The sequence below is a fragment of the Mirounga leonina genome, unplaced genomic scaffold (genome assembly GCF_011800145.1).
Source record: "Mirounga leonina isolate KUSES-001 unplaced genomic scaffold, KU_Mleo_1.0 Mir_151, whole genome shotgun sequence".
Lineage (NCBI taxonomy): Eukaryota > Metazoa > Chordata > Mammalia > Carnivora > Phocidae > Mirounga > Mirounga leonina.
In genome coordinates this window covers 21,472,487-21,489,763 of record NW_023270377.1, presented here as the reverse complement: position 1 = coordinate 21,489,763, position 17,277 = coordinate 21,472,487, and the positions used below count along the sequence as shown (strand labels likewise).

General features: G+C 37.0%; 1 protein-coding gene across 1 annotated transcript in view; it reads right to left on the bottom strand.

Moving 5' to 3' along the window:
• Nucleotides 1–320: 320 nt before the first annotated feature.
• Nucleotides 321–17,277, bottom strand: part of ABCA12 (ATP binding cassette subfamily A member 12) — a 168,528-nt gene continuing 151,571 nt past the window's right edge. The window contains exons 43-53 of the mRNA XM_035008338.1: nt 16,838–16,997; nt 15,471–15,724; nt 13,252–13,456; nt 12,058–12,167; nt 11,615–11,756; nt 10,516–10,650; nt 8,332–8,435; nt 6,825–6,917; nt 5,447–5,552; nt 2,187–2,324; nt 321–428 (exon numbers count right to left, since the gene is read on the bottom strand). Of these exons, the coding sequence (XP_034864229.1) occupies nt 321–428; nt 2,187–2,324; nt 5,447–5,552; nt 6,825–6,917; nt 8,332–8,435; nt 10,516–10,650; nt 11,615–11,756; nt 12,058–12,167; nt 13,252–13,456; nt 15,471–15,724; nt 16,838–16,997 (1,555 nt within the window). The remainder of the gene's footprint in view (nt 429–2,186; nt 2,325–5,446; nt 5,553–6,824; nt 6,918–8,331; nt 8,436–10,515; nt 10,651–11,614; nt 11,757–12,057; nt 12,168–13,251; nt 13,457–15,470; nt 15,725–16,837; nt 16,998–17,277) is intronic.

Sequence of the window (17,277 nt, the reverse complement as noted above, 5' to 3'; positions counted from 1 at the left end):
TAAGCTGTCTTTTTATTACAAGTAATAAATTAAGACATTTATCTTCAAATGGTTTCCCCTTTGCATTGTAACCACCAATATATACATTAGCACACTCAGAGTATTGAGTTTACCAAAATTCATTTCGGTAGCAACATTCACTGACTTTAGAAAAAAAAACTTTCCACTTACAGTTAGTTACTTGCTACTCTTACACAACTGTACCTTCCATAGAGTATACGACTTTAAAATGAAGATAGTTTGAGGAAGCAGTATCTTCTGTGGCTCTTCTTTAAAAGGAAGCCATTGGCCATTTGCTGAGCTTGATTTTGCTGGTGGTATTACAGTTCTGTCTGGTCATCCTGTGAGTCAACGCTTATGGTGGAAACTTGGCTACTGGTATCAGCAGTTTCATAGGACTTTTGGTCTTTGGCAAAGTTGATGAAAACCTGATTTTTCAAGGGAAATAAACTCGTTAGTGTTTGGTAAGCCAAACGAAGAAATAAGGTTAATTCACACACACACACACACACACACACACAGTGAAAGACAAAAAAAAAAAAAGAAGAAAACTAGATATTATAGGGATATGTCCACACAGAAATGCACACTTTCACTAGTATTCCTTTTAGATATTCAAATTTAACTGGGTGGGGGGCTGTTGCCTGGATGGCTCAATTGCTTAAGCATCCCACTCTTTTTTTTTTTTTTTTAAGACTTTATTTATTTATTTGAAGGAGAGAATGAGATAGAGAGAGCATGAGAGGGGGGAGGGTCAGAGGGAGAAGCAGACTCCTTGATGAGCAGGGAGCCCGATGTGGGACTTGATCCCGGGACTCCAGGATCATGACCTGAGCCGAAGGCAGTCGCTTAACCAACTGAGCCACCCAGGCACCCCTAAGCATCCCACTCTTGATTTCAGCTCAGGTTGAGATCTCAGGGTCATGGGATCAAGCCCCATGTCTGTGCTCGCTGCAGAGACTGCTTGTCCCTCTCCCTCTGCCCCTCACCCCACTCACGCTCTTTTTCTCTCTCAAAATTAAATAAATAAAATCTTTAAAAAAATTTAACTGGGGTTTGAAAATAAAACCTATATCTACAACTTATAATCACTATAAATCTAAAGCTATAATTAAATATCTATAACCACGTATCTGTATTTATAAGATTTACATTAATATCTCTATCAAGTATAATCCAGGAACCCAAGCCAAGCTATTAACAAATGTTTATATGATGATGTTGAGAGAAATTTCACTAGTTTCAAGAGTTAACGTACTAAAATAAAACTTGTATAGAGCCCACATTATGTTCAGAAAGCCAATTATTTAACAGACAGACCTTTATTACTTGGTTTAAAATCATTAAGTCTGTTAGTTATAGATTCCTCTAGAAACTGAGAGTCTACTTTGTGTCAGACATGGTCCTAGTAGTTGATTATAAGTCAAAGGGAAAATTTTCTGGGTCAGTAAAGCCATAATTGCCTAAAGCCCGCATAAAAAATTGTCCATAAAATGCAGCACTTAGAGGCCCCTGAGGCCTAACATTTAGACCCGTCGTGACGATAGATGCTATTAAATATTCTATACATCAGGTTGGTTGAGCTATACAAAATTAACAAAATTAACATGGTGCAAAGATGATGAAGGATGACCCGTAAAGCCTCTAGTTATTGAATATAAAGTAATTAAGACAGATGATATGAGTGAAACAAAAAAAATCTGCATTTACCACTTTGGTTGCCTGAACCTAAGCAGGTCTACAGGTCTGGCACTGAATTTTCTCTAGAAACCCCCATCCTATGCTAACCCAGGAAGCCAATGAATAATGTTATTTAAGAAGCCTACCAAGGGTGGGGGGGAAGAAAGAAACTTAACAAGGAGAAAGTGAGGAAAGTGTTAATATCTATTTGTTTTACAGGTGAAAATAACATTTTGTTGCTTTATGTATTCATATAACCTAATGGATAGAAATGTCTTGTAGAAAGGAAAAATCCTCTTTTCTCCATTAAAAAATAATTAATGCTTTTCACACTTTTTTTGAACATCCCAAAATACAGTTAAAAATAAATTAAGCTAAGTTTTCCAGGTGCAAGCTTAGATACTGTGTCAATTATAAACACACTGAATGTTATTAAAAAGAAATAAACAGAATGTTTAATAATTAATATGTGACATTATGCACATGGAATGTGGTATCCCGCTTACCTCTTCCAGGGTAGTCTGACTCACTAAGAAATTTGTGATATTTAAAGCAGCCTTGTTGGTTTCTAGCAGATCAAAAATGTTTGCTACTCCTCCCGCCGTGACTGGCACATGATACTCTAGCATGCTGAGGTGCTGATCCTGTGGGGACAAAAGGGAAAAATTTATTCTGCAATGTCAGGTAATATTGAGTTGACTAGACATAACTTGACCAAGAGCTAATACTGAAATTCATTCCATTGCCAATCATGACAATCAGTGTAAAGGATGGCTATGTTTTGCAGCTAACAACCTGCAAAGATGGGATGAAAAGTTTTACACACGTCAAAGAGGAAACAAATTAAAAACCTAATGAAAATTCCAAAGTATTCTACATTCCTGTGTACTTATAAAGTCCTTATAGTCTTGCCTAGGAAAAAATATTGTGAAATGGTATTTTAGATGTCAGATTATGCTCAGCTCAATTCAGAGATCACATTTAGAAATTTTTGTTTGTTTGTTTTAATGTTAGAAGTGTTCTAAAAGGCTAGGGATAGTTATAACTATTCAATTTATATTGGCTAAAGAGGTTAGATTTCAAGAGCATTGTGAAGGAAAAATCTCATTAAAATACGCCACATTCAGGGCGCCTGGGTGGCTCAGTTGACTAAATGTCTGCCTTCTGTTCAGGTCATGATTTCGGGGTCCTGGGCTGGAGCCCCACATTTGACTCCCTGCTCAGCGGGGAGTCCGCTTCTCCCTCTCCCTCTGCCCCTCCCCCCATCCACTCGTGCCCACTCGTGCCAGAGCTCTCTTTTTCTCAAATGAATAAAATCTTAAAAAAAAAATACCACATTCTTTCTTAACTCACCCTAAAATTCTTTCCAATTTCTTTATTTAGTCCATAGTATCGCCATCTACTAGTAATCTATTCTTGTTTCCTTGGAACATTTTTAACATCCTGCTTTTCTACATATTTAATCAGTTATCATATCCTATTTGTTTTCCCTCTAAGATGAGTCTCACATTTAAACCTTTCCTCTCTATTTGCACCAATGTTAACTCCATTCTCACCACTCCATATCTGAGTAACTTCCCCAGCCTCTTCCGTGGCTTAGAACCTGCATACGTTCACACATTATGGCACACAGCAGCTAGTAGAATCTTTCCTGAGCACTATTTGATCAAGATATGTTCTTACTCCAGCATCTACCCCTGCAACCTATATGGATCAGATCAAGACTGTGAATTTCACTTGGTATTCAAGACTTCTGTTGCTGGAAACCCCTCCTCTTCTCACTCCTTTGCTCACTGCCTAACCTGTGGATGCATCACATCTGTCACCTCAATCAGGCTGTCTTACTTACTTTTAATCCCCAAATGTTGCTCTTGCTATTTCTCCTCTAGAGATCTAGAAACCACCACATACTTGTAAAGAATGGTCTGTTTAGAAAGAAATGAGACTTTTGTGATCACTGCATTTGCTTTGTATAGCCCTGGTCCACAAGGAACAGAGCAAGGTGAATGTAATCTCATCACTCAGTGAATAAACACAGATTTCAACCTGGAAATTCATCCAAAGAGAAAGCACTGTTGTGATTTGTGTAAAGCAAAGTGTCCTATAATTTTTAAATTTGATTTTAATTTATATGGTAGAAAATGGACTTTGATAAGAAACATAAAATCTATTATTTCCTGGAGAAGTTAGCTGAGGTTTGGGAGGTCAAGGCAAAGATATTTTATAGAGATAAAAGAATTGTTTTTAAAAATGCACTCTCTTTTGCTCTCTCCAATCACGTCACATTAATATGGTGCCTTATAGTTTATGAAATAGCTTTGTGGGCATTTTATCATTTGTTTCTCACACCAATCTTGTGAAGTAGATGTCATTATTTCTATTTCACAAAGGAGAAAAAGGAGGTTCAGAGACTTTAAATGTCTTGCTGGAAATCATACAGGCAGAGCTGGATTTCGGCCCAAGCCTTTAAATTTCTTTCCACCATTCCACACCTGATTTCTCTTATTTTTATTTTATTAAAGATTTTATTTATTTATTTGAGAGAGAGAAAACACAAGCGGGGGTGGGGGAGAGAGGCAGAGGGAGAAACAGGCTCCCTGCTGAGCAGGAGCCCAACATGGGACACAATCCCAGGACCCTGAGATCATGACCTGAGCCAAAGTCAGATGCTTAACCAACTGAGCTACCCAGGCACCCCCCCACCTGATTTCTTTTAAAAACATTCATTTGCTATAATCATCTTGTACAAACTACCTGTACATCCAAGATGTTATAAAGATAGGTTTTTTGGTCACATGCGTTTATTTTAAGTATGTGCTATGTGAGATATATACACATATCTGTACCTGTCCATTGTGTGGATATATACACACAAGATGAAATTAAGTGAACAATGTTTCAACTAGTGTGGGAATTAAGAACTTGATTTCCAAGCAGTTCTGTTCAAACCATTATGGGCTTATCTTCCAAATGAGAGGAGCAAGAAGATCATCTTCTCTAGCTATGACATTCTGGAACTCTACATTTTTTTTTTTTTTGTAAGAAGAAATATCCTTGATCATATAATATCTGTCATCCCTCAGTTCCTTAACATATATAATTAGTAAACTAGTTATGTATACAACTCAAAAACTAATATATGGTAATAAAGTCTTTGTGAGGAAGAAATAAAGATATATAAAAGGACTACATTTTATTTATGTATATATGTATGTTATGTATGTATGTATTTATTTATTTTAAGGTAAGCCCTACACCCAACATGGGCTCTAACTCACAACCCTGAGATCAAGAGTCGCATGTTCTACAGATAGAGTCAGCCAGGTGCCCCAGGACTACATTACTTTTAAATAGCTATAAAATTATACAATTAATTTGAAGATCCTATTTGTTCATACTAAGTGTGTTTCAGAGTATATTATGTATCTTTTTTTTTTTTAAGATTTTATTTATTTGACAGAGAGAGACACAACGAGAGAGGGAACACAAGCAGGGGGAGTGGGAGAGGGAGAAGCAGGTTCCCCACAGAGCAGGGAGCCTGATGTGAGGCTTGATCCCAGGACCCTGGGATCATGACCTGAGCCGAAGGCAGACACTTAATGACTGAGCCACCCAGGTGCCCCCAGAGTATCTTATGTATCTTGAATTAATAAATATATTAAGGTTAATAATAAAGCTATGCTCAACTTGAAAATGGCAAGCATCCATATTAGATTATGACTATCAAAACCAATCAAGATCAAAGGCAGGACAATTTCCTACTTACTTTTAAGTATGTTTTTGGAAAGTGCAGTTGCATAAACCTTGTGAGGGCCTCCATGCTCACTTTGGTATTTTTCAAGTGAACCTTGACAGTAAATCCTCGTCCAAACCTAGAAAGAAAAAGTGCAAAATGTGATATGAGTTATACTTTGCTGAAATAACTCCCCTGGAATTCTAGGTAATGAAACAGGACCCAAGCTGACCATTATAGCACCTTTTCTTATATAAAGACTGCCATTTTGCCATAAAAGTTCAAGGTATGTTGCAACTGGAAATAGTGCGTTGCCATGATTTTTTATTTAGTTCTAGCACTATACAAAGTCACACTCCTTGGACAAAAGCTGCATTAGAAAGAAAACATAAAAACTTGGCTTCCGTTGACATCAACGAATTGGCAACTGATGTCAATATCTAGGGTTAAATATTTTCTAATTTAAAACAAACAAGGTCTTAAAAGGCAAGTCATTGGAGATTTGGGTCCAAAGTGAAGGCTAAAGTCACTGGGGTTTTAAAAATGAGTAATAAATCAATACGCTAGCTGTTTGCCCAAGAATAGAATATGTAAACAAGTCACAATAGACTCTTTGAGAACAATCTATAATGTCGCTTTCATCCGTTTTTCTTACTTATCTTGGGTAATACTATCTTATAAGAAGCTGAGTTATACAGATAAAAGTATAAAGTAACACCCTGAAGTTTGGAGATTAACATGAATATGTATAAATGCATATGCACTCTCGCAAATATAAAATATTAATTTAATTTTAATTCGGTAATATGATATTTGTGCACATTTCCCCAATGTATTCTTGATTAAAAGGTTGTGAATGCAGTAAAAATGTTAAACAGCTTACTAAAAGCCTGTGCAAATGGCACATGAACACGCTACATGACAATCTATGCCTTTATGTACTTGTCAAGGTCTAACTTGTTATCGAGTAAATTCTTGAAAACTACTTTCTGAGAGTATTTATGTTGTAGATTTTTTTTGAGACGTTTTAGTAAGATAATTTAACTTTAAGGTGAATCAAAGATCAACTTTTTCTTTCCAGCTTGACTTTTCATTACAGGACAAGCTGTTAAATAATCCTCAAAGGTAAGTACAGTACTGTTAGATTGACTTCCTGACACCATATGCTAAACAACGCAATTGTTCTTCACCTGCTTTTTTTTTTTTAAGACTTATTTATTTGTTTTCGAGAGAGGGAGATAGAGAGGGCACTGTGGGGAGGGGCAAAGGGAGAGGGAGATAGAATCTCAAGCCGACTCCTGCTGAGTGCAAAGCCCAATGTGGGGCTCCATCTCACGACCCTGAGATCACAATCTGAGCCGAAACCAAGATTCAGACACTTAACCAACTGAGCCACCCAGGTGCCCCTCACCTGCTCTTTATATGCTGCAAAGATCCAATACATTGGAATCTTCCATTCACCATAATGGCCAACCTGGTACAGAGAGCCTCACATTCTTCCATGCTGAAAGACAGAATCACATCAGAATTCTGGGCACAGAGAACTGCTCATAAGCATAAGCTTAAATGTTTCATTATGGCACCTTAGAAATACTATTTTAGTTCCTTAAAATGTCTTTTCCCTTGAAGGACACAAGAAATACATTTTAAAATACAAGTTAAATGTCTTCACATAGGGTTTATTACTCTTTATTCTCCAGCTCGAAGCCGTCTCTCTCACCTGGAATGCCCTCTCATCAAACAACAGTATTTCTTTCAACCTCTTTCAAGCTTAGGCTCAAGACCTACATTCCCTGAGAAATGTTTCCAAAATAATCCTGAGCTTTTTTCATGACTCTTCATATTCCATATTCAGTTGGCTTTTATGCTTTGTTATTTATAACTAGTTAACCTGTACTTGATTATATAATCTCTCATTTCAAGAACTATGACAACTCGTAGAGATCCTCTCCACTTCATACAAAAGTGAATGGAAAGGAAAAGATTGGCTTCAGAACATATAGTGTGCCGGGCAAAGCTAGGATATGAATGTGTCTCTTAATTATAAATAAATCCAGAACTTTTCCTACTATATAATTGCAGTGAAGGGATAGCTTTAATACAAGGCTAACCTTACAAGAAAGGCACAGATAAAATACTTCAGTAGCTTTTTTATTGAATTGATTGGAAGGGTCTACTTCATGGAGGAGGCAAGGAAGATGAGAACTTGGATTTTGTGAAAGACCATTTCAGATAGAAAGCACAGGCGGAGAGAGGATGTGTGATAGGGAAGGGTGGTGAGTGTATGTGGAATTACTAAGTCATTCAGATTGACTGAATGGGGTGGGGGTGTCACAGGAAAAAAAAGACTGGAAATTTAGATGAGGCCAGACAAGAGGTCTTTCATGCTAGGTTGAGGATGATGAACTTTATGGCAATAGGGAGTAATAGTTAAATTAAGAGAGTCATAAGTCCCTCTTAATTTAAGAGAAATTTATTTCTACCTTTTATTTTTAAATTTCTTTTTAAAGACCATTTATTTGAGAGAGAGAGACAAAGCGCATGGGCACACACACACACGGTGGGGAGGAGCAGAGGGAGAGAATCTTCAAGCAGAGTCCGCGGAAGCGGGGCTTGATCTCAAGACCCATGAGATCATGACCTGAGCCGAAACCAAGAATGGGACGCTCAACAGACTGAGCCACGTAGGCACCCTAAGAGAAATTTGTTTTTAAAATGATTGCTTAGGCCCTATCCTACCCACCACAGGAGATGGATTCTCACATGAAACCTGCCTGGCTTGCTCCTATGACTATAAACATAAAATACTTCAATCCAATTGTGGATTCATTATCAATACATACTACATAGGATTATCTCTTCCCATCTCTCTTCCTAAAATCCTGTCAATGGCTTTCAAGTTCCCACACTTGGTTTACCTGTGAGATGTGAGGATGACGGAACATTTATTCTGCACTTCTTCTGAAATGATCTTCCAGAGCTGCCGTTTCGACTTAGGATCCATCCCAGAGCTCGGCTCATCCTTAACAGAAAGTTACAAGAAAAATTTATCAAATTAATTAATTTTTGATGGGGTTCTTTACATGAATCACTGTGTCTCACTTGCCTAGAACAGAAATCACTTTGCGAAGTCCTGTGACTAACTTGTTTTATACTTAATAGGCTTCTTTCCTCTGCTGTCAAAAAGCTCAAAATTAATCATTTAAAATTGTCAATCTGTTTTAAAAAGTGTCTCAGTGAAGTTGACACCCTGTTACTTTACACTTGTCTCTTATTTCTTTGGAAAAAGATCTGCATCAGTTCCTGACAAAGTGGAGTTTCTGTGTTAATACTACATTGTCACAGATACATCTGAAGCTACATCAACAAGATTGCTACCTTACTCCTGATAGCAGAATTGTGGCTTTGAGTGATAATACAGTTTGTGATGCCCACAGAACACAATTTGATTTTTCAGTTAATATGTTTGCGGTATATTTTAAATTCTGTTATTAATTGAAATTGAATTCTCTTTGGAGAGATAAAAATAAGATTTGCAGAAATTGCCATGTAGAAAATACAAATTATATTTTAAAATAAATGATGTTTTGGAGAATTGTTCAGACACAAAATTCAAAATGTAAAAATGGACAATCTAAACAAGCAATAATAGATTCTAAGAGATGGTTAAATTAACAAATTAGAGGTCAAGATTAGGTCATAACTAAAGATATGTATTTGCAGTGGAGAGTATGGACATAGGATTACCTGAGGCTTGTCTTTATAGTAAGAGGTTAAAGGAATGAGTGTTGGTTTGGGGAAACAGGTAAGGATATCTTGTCACTGCTCTTATTTTTGAAGACGACAGCATATAGGGCAAATGCATATGGCAGAAAATATAATAGCTTTCTCTCACAGCCTGTATTTCAGTTCAGCTCATTAATATATAACATTTGCATAGCACTTTTAAACATTTTAAGTACTTTACTTCTATTATCTCACAGGGATGCCTAAGGATTGTTTTGTTCAAGTTAAGGGACACTTAGACAATAAAATTCCACCATAAGCATTGATGGGTAGGGATGTAATGCATTATAAGCTTCTGGTAAAGAAAGATAGGTTGTGCATTCTTTAGATGGGTGGTTTAAATGATTTGGTCCTCTGTAGGACTTAATCCCTGGAATAATGTGGTGATTTATAAGTGAATTTGTACTGCATACAGTTAAAACTCTTCTGAAGTTTGGAGTTCCTTGAATGAAGGGGATCTTCCAAATAAAGGCAATTTCATTTCTCGGAAGTAAGCCCCTTCGCAATGTTTGGCCTGAAGAGCAGGATGTCATATGGATCGCCTTGATGTGTAATTTGTATTTCCAGGTGATGAATTTAATTTTCCAGCTCTTAACCAAAATATAAACGTGCAATGCATTTCTTCCCTCCAGAGAATTCAAATAAAATAGAAAAGCATATTGTCAATCACATCCCAAACTAGGTAACTCATATTTTTAAGTAATAGGGAAATGAAATTTTAGCACAACACATCACCCTAAACTGTGTCTTTCCATTTTAGGAGAAGTTGGAAAATACTTTGGTTCACCTGATAAGTTTACTAACAACAGATTTCAATAATGGGCAATCAAATTCTTCCATATTCCGTAACATTACTTATTAGAATATCTTAAATTTGTTTCGGCTACTTCCTGTTCCCACAACAAGTGTTTCTTCTGAAATGGACTAGCCATAGATCTTTGCTGATAGGAATTCCCTTAATGAGGGCGCCTGGGTGGCTCAGTCAGTTAAGTGTCTGCCTTCAGCTCAGGTCATGATCCCAGAGATCTGGGATCGAGCCCCGCCTCATCAGGCTCCCTGCTTAGCGGGGAGCCTGTTTCTCCCTCTCCCTCTGCTGCTCCCCCGCTTGTGCTCTCTTGCATTCTCTGCCAAATAAATAAATAAAATCTTAAAAAAAAAATAAATTCCCTTAATGAGGTGGTATATGTAAAATGTTTTGTAAAATAACCAGCACATAGCGAGACCTCAGTAAAGCAACGATGACAATAAATTGTTACATACATATTGGGTATGTGGGTCTAATTATGCAGTCCCCTTCTCCACAATGATCCTCTTACCAGCAGGAGAATGGAAGGTTTCCCTATCAAGGCCAGTGCGGTGGATAATTTTCTTTTTGTGCCGTAACTGCACAAAGAGGTAGCTCTGTCCTTGTAGGGCATCAGGTGGAGTCTCCTAAGGAGTTTATGTACAGTCTGTGGGTGGAAAGCAGGAGTTAGGTTGTTGACCTTCCCCTGCCAAAACCCTAACAGCACTACATGGAAAAAAGATAATTGTGAAAGAAAGTTCTATAATGAAGAAATACCTACTGAAAACAATTCCAACATTTAAACCCAACATATTTTATTTTTACTTTCAAAGGTCCACCTAAAAATTAATAATCCCTTAAAGACATAAAAACAATTCTGTGGAGGCTCATTTTCAAATGGGATTTTTTTCCCATTTTTTCCCCCCAAATGTGTGGGTGTGTTTACAATTGGATTGGACTAAAACAGAATTCTACCCTTCACAACGCACTGGATTGTGCTCGCCGTTTCATCTTTCTTCTTACGGAGAGGGCAAGTTGTCACAAAGGCTTTGTGTCTATTTAAAAATGACCCAGTATCAAAACTTCAGCACATTAACTTAGGAATCGTGGGTTCTTGAGGCTATTTCTGTAGCTAAACAGCTCTGGCCAAGAGTGGAATCCTAGGAGGATTTCAACAGGTCCCCAGGGTTGCAGAAATAGAGAAAGCTGCCCTAAGGGTTGGCCATTCCATTAAAAAAGCAAATGATGCCAGTGAAGTACAAAACCACATTTAAACAATCAAAATGGAAGCTGTTCGATTTTATGTGGGCCGTTTGCAGGGAATCCCGTGTTCAGAACTTATCTAAACACTGCAGGATGTGCAGACATCACCAATCAATGCTCAGCCCTGAGCCTATGCCAAGTGTGATGCTTTACTGGATAGTTCTGAGCAAACACAGGTCAAGGAGCTTCTGCAGCTGGGTTCAAAGGTGTCCACCTGATATTCACAATTAAGGGAAGACTGCCTCAGAGGTCATGACAGCAAGAAAATGCCACAGGTTTCCAGATGTCGACTGAGTCGTGAGAGTGGGAGGCAGGGAGCGGAAGCAGTAATGGTTTTCAAGGGAACTAGTTCTCACACTTGTACTCACTTCTCTAATATCTTTTTCTGGAATTCCATGTATCCTGGCGTAGAAATACAGGTGTTCCTCCACAGACACCAGGTCATCTAAGGCATCTTCCTGAGGGCAGTATCCAATCAGGGAGCTGTGTGAGTCAACATGACCCACGGAGCTGAGTTGAGAGAAGCAAAGACACAGATGAGTTTCAAAAGGTATGTCCCTGCTAGTCCCCAAATGTGGGGAAGGCAGCTCTATTTTGGTCATGGTGATTGGTGATTCTAATAAAAACAAGGTAAAATATCCCACCATCATATCACACTTAAAGATTTAAAAATTTCCACCTCTTGGAATAGCTATTTTTTCCCTAAGGATTTAACAATATAACTACAAAATAACAAAGAGTTCATTTTAATTATTATTTTTTTCATGTCATTATGTTGTGCTCAATAACTTGAAGCCATGGTTTTTCATACCCAGTTTTATTTCTTATCAGAATATTTCCACTTGAAGGAATTATGTCTCCTGTCAGCATCTTGAAGATAGTTGTCTTTCCTGCTCCATTCACCCCAAGAAGGCCAAAGCACTGGTTTGGGAGAGAAAAAAAAAAAGATATAAATCTTAATCCAAACCAAAGACATGTTACTATTACATCCCTTTCCTTTTTCTCCCTGGGTGAAATAAATAATAAAGAAAAATAAATCATTGGAATTACTCATGGATATTGTAGTGTTCTGTTGGCATTTGATAAAACTTTCTCTTTTAAAACAAATGGTTACTTACATATCTTTTTTTCTTCAACCATCTGAACATTTGTATATATACATAGGACTTATTTTACATATTATATTATCTGTGTGACACGACAAAACATCCCACAAGTAGGATATGCTAACTTGACAAAGTAATTATATTTATAGATTTCACATTATTCACACAAAATCACAACTTTACTGAATAAGCTGCTGAAGCAATAATTTCTTTATGCTGTTGAACAGATTTGATGCATTTGGTTTGCAGGTCTGCTCTAAAAACTAAAAGAAATGCTCACATTTTTTTTCTCCTTTCAAAGCTGCCTTAATATTTCTTTTTTTTTTGTCTTTAAAGATTTAGTTATTTGTGAGAGAGAGGGGGGAGGGGCAGAAGGAGAGAAAGAGCGAGAACCTTAAGCAGACCACACTGAGCGTGGAGTCTGATGTGGGGCTCAATCCCATGACCCTGAGATCATGACCTGAGCCAAAATCAAGAGTCAGATGCTTAACCGACTGAGCCACATAGGTGCCCCAATATTTCATCTATAAAAACAGCAAGAATAAATATGGATGCAGTTCTAGGACCTTGCTTCTGACCACTCGTCTTTCACAGATGGCTGAAAACTGAAAGTTGAAGAGAGCACCCTGCACAGGCATCTTGACTGAAAGTCCCCCCCAGGGGGGACAGCAGCTTGGGATGGGGATCAGGACTTGGGATGTGGTGAATCCTCCCTGTTAAGAGGGAAGACTTAGAGGGTAAGTAACACATGGATGTGTGTAAATTTTATATACAGAATCCATCAAAATATTCAGGGGGTGACTTCCATCTTTCTAGAAAAAAAGTAGGAAAAGATAAAGATTTTTGTCATTTAATAGGACAATATAAAGGACCGTTCAGAACAAAGCAGTGTTCCTCACCTCCCCAGCGGGTATCCCAATGCTGATATTGTTTACAGCTATAATCTTCTTGTGGATCAGCTGGTAGGTCTTTGTGAGACGATGCAGCTGGACCAGGTCAAATTCATTTGCACCATTCTCCACTCTGAATCTCTCAGCCTGCACATCTTCGTCTTCATCTATTGTCTCCATTACAGATGAAGAATTAAATTTTCTGAAGAAGAGTCTAAAAAATGGACCCAGTGATTCTGCATCAATGATTCTGAAATGGCACCACTCAATTTGACATGTCTAAACAGGCTCTCACTTGACTAAAAGTGGGCAATCACACACTAGGTTTGTTTTAAATTTGTTATGCATTATGCTACTTAAATAAGTTAAAAATTAGTATGGATGCCCTTCACCATATTCAATATGGTGTTTGGAAAACAGCTTCTGCTTTCCATGCCTTAAATGCTTTCAGAACCACTGTTACAATTCAGAATCCTAATTTTAGTAACAAGGAGGTTAGTTTGGGTTTGAAAGTTACTTCCTATAAGAGAGACCAGAGTCATTAGTAAGATCCAACACTTATAAGCCCACGATCAATTATCATCTTCTTAAAAAAATCCTTTTTATTTCTTCTTTTATCATCAGTGACATGAATGTTCCTCTATATTCTGTATACTGTGAATGTCTTGCCTAGGATCTAGCCAATATATTAAGGTTATCGGCCCTGAAAACTAAGTCTCAAACCCACCTCAATATCTTGCCTAACATATAATAAAGCAAACAAAACGAAACCAAATTTAAAAACCCAACAAATCAATTCAGGTCTTCCTCCCAATGTCCCCATTTCTTTTAATGATATCTCCAGAGAGTCCAACTGTGATGTTTTCTTTGAATCTTCTCCATTCCAAAATCCACTCATGTCAGTCTCCTAGCACTGGAAATGCCTGTAACACCCAGTCATCAATCATGTTCTGTCTATTTCTATTACCATCAGAGGCTTTCACTCTTTCTCACCTAAATTCTTCAGGAATCTCAAACTGCTCCAATATCTCTGACTCTTCCATTCTAATCTGTAGGACCTCCACAGAATCACATCTCCTAAACCATCATTTGATCAGGTTGCTTTCTGGTCAAAACCTTTATTGGACTCCTATTTGTTTGTTGAATAAAGTCCAAATCATCTCTTTAACTGAGTATCCAATAGACTCCATAGTCTTCTGGCCACATGCTTGAGCTCCTACTATTTCATTACATTTATTCTATGTTCTAATCACATTGTATTACTCATTTCTCAAATACAAGCCAAGATTTTTTTGCTTGATCTTTGCTCTTGTCATTCTTTTCATTATTTTTAACTTAAGTTTTATTTTTCCACAGGTGATATGTGCACATCATGTATTAAAAAGGTACTGAAGAATATATAGTGAAAAGTAAGTTTCCTTCAACTCTGCAGGGCACTCATAATTAGAGATAGTCTATGCATATGTATGTATAAATTATAGTTCTTTTCTAACCCAAATGGTAATAAACATTACACAAAGTTCTGAAACTTGCATTTTTCACTTAATAATATCAGCAGTAACCACAAATATTACATACAGAACTGTACAGTCTAATAACTGCATAGTGCTTCACTTATGAAAAAACATAATTTATTGAACCAATCCTTACATGGAGGACATTTTTTCATTCTTTTGCTATTAAGAATGGTTGCTATGATGGATGACTTTATACATACATAATTCTGCATGTGTGTGAGCATATCTGTAGGAAAAAAATCCTAGAAATGGAGTAGCTGGGTCAATGGTATGTGTATTTCTTTTTATTTATGATTCTGTTTTCTCTTTACTCAATCTTCTTCTCCTAAACCCACTGCTAGTATGCTACTCATTCAGTCCTCTTTCCTCATTTCTACTTTCTATTCATCCTTTTAAACTCAACTCAAACACTATATCTTTTGTTTATGCATGTATTTTCTCTCCACCACTGAATCTTAATCTCTTTAAGGCTAATGGTTGAGCTTCTTTAATTTTATTCTCTCACTCTACAACAATACTTGTAGATACATAGTAAGGTTTGATAACTGTTTACTGAATGAAATGAATGGTGAATTATGCTACAGTTTTTTAAAGTTTTTTGAGCACAACATTTCCATTTTACTAATGGAAAGATGACTATGGACCCCTTCCTAAATATTTTGAATTGAGTTTTATCATGGATGTCAAACACTATGTTTTCATTTTATTTACCTGAATTTCTTTATTAGCCATTCATTGATTAAGAGCCGCAAGGAAAAGAACATGGTGCCCTGAGAAACCAAAGCCACAAACATTGCACCTAGTTTATCCATCTCAAAGGTTTCACTTGGGTATTCCACTCCATATGCTTTTAAGAAGTCTAGGACCGACTGTTGTTGAGAAAGTTCAATCAAACCATAGCCAAAGCAGAATTGTGGAAAAATCAGGAAAATGCGCTTGAGGGTTTCAGAAATAAGTTCTAAAGTCTGAAATGAGAGGGGAAAAAAATGAAGCTCAGTGTTAGACTTCTAACAAATTGACAAAAATGTAAAACTAGATGTGGACAAATATTAAAACTTGAGAAATTCATCTAGATTGGCAATTATTTCACATGTATGCTGAATTTCCTTGTATTTACTATAAGCAAACAGTAGAGATTTATGACTAAAATACAAGCAGAAAAGGATTATCTTTTTCTTGAGATGATCGATGGTCAGGCCAAATCCTGGAGGCAAAATCACTTCTAGCTCTGTCTTACATCCTAGGAATGCAGAAATAGCCAAGGTGTTGGGATCTGATACAGGCTATTGGCCATGCCTGAGTAGAGGAGGAATTTGGTGAGGTAAAGTTTTAGAACCTTAGGTAATTCGTACTTGAAGAAGGACTAAAATGGTGAAGTGAGATGAAAAGAGAGACGACCTAACTCAGTGAGGAGCAAATGGCTCATTTTCATGTTATTCACACTTGGGCCAACCACTTGCAACTCATGAATTGTCTTCTTCCTCCTGGAGTGTGCTTGTCTGTTCCTTAGTTCACCTCATTTCCTCTCTATTCTTTCCTATTCAATTGCCTAGCACTGTCAGTGCCTCCCTTGTCACTAATTATAATTGTCAGCTCTGAACAGAAAGTGATGCTTACAATGAAGCAGACTCTAATACATGATTAAAAGGGAATGAATTAGGTTTGTTCTCTATGAATGTTCAAAATAATCTTAACCCTCAGTCATAGAACTAAGCCACTGTCCTTGTTACTACCATAACATAACAATTTGTTAAGGAGTAAAAAGTGTAGCTGACCAATGGTTGCATGATTTTTATAGTGTTGTACAATATACTTGATTTCACCTCCATCACCCCACTCAAGCCCTATCAAATGTCAATAGTTTTGACACTGAGAAATATAATCATAGGCATTAACCTAGATGAAGCCTAAAAAGAATTTTAAAAGGCTGTAGGTTCTACTCTACTAAACCTAATAGAATTAAATGAAATTCCTCTTTTGTATTAGATAATGCAAAATACAAGAAATCTTTTCACCTTGAACATGTTGAAGCATTTCATATGTCTCTTGAAATTTAACAGACTAATAATGGACCTTACCTGATCATTAGGCTTTTCCTTGGAAAGAAAGTATACCACTGACAGGGAAACAATGGAATTGATGCCAAAAAAGAGGTTGATGCAGACGTAAGTGATGAAAGCCACTCCTGTTTCATGGAAGAGCCCAGCCAGCAAGTACATCCAAGAAAATGTGGCATACCTGTATGTTAATAATACTAAGGGTTAAAATTATGCCTTAATCATTATCCTTTAAACAAACAAAACCTTTGATAGGGTTTTGAAAATAAACATTAGGGATAAGTTGGCTAGATCTCTTATAGTTAGATCTCTCTTCTATGACATTTTTTTGACAAATCCTTTGTATTTTTTTAAGTGGTGATAGTAAGAAGCTTCTCTTTTAAGGAAACCTGAACAGTTCTAGATCATCACAACTACAAATTAATTCCTTCTAGACATGGTGTTATCCTACCCAGGGAAGT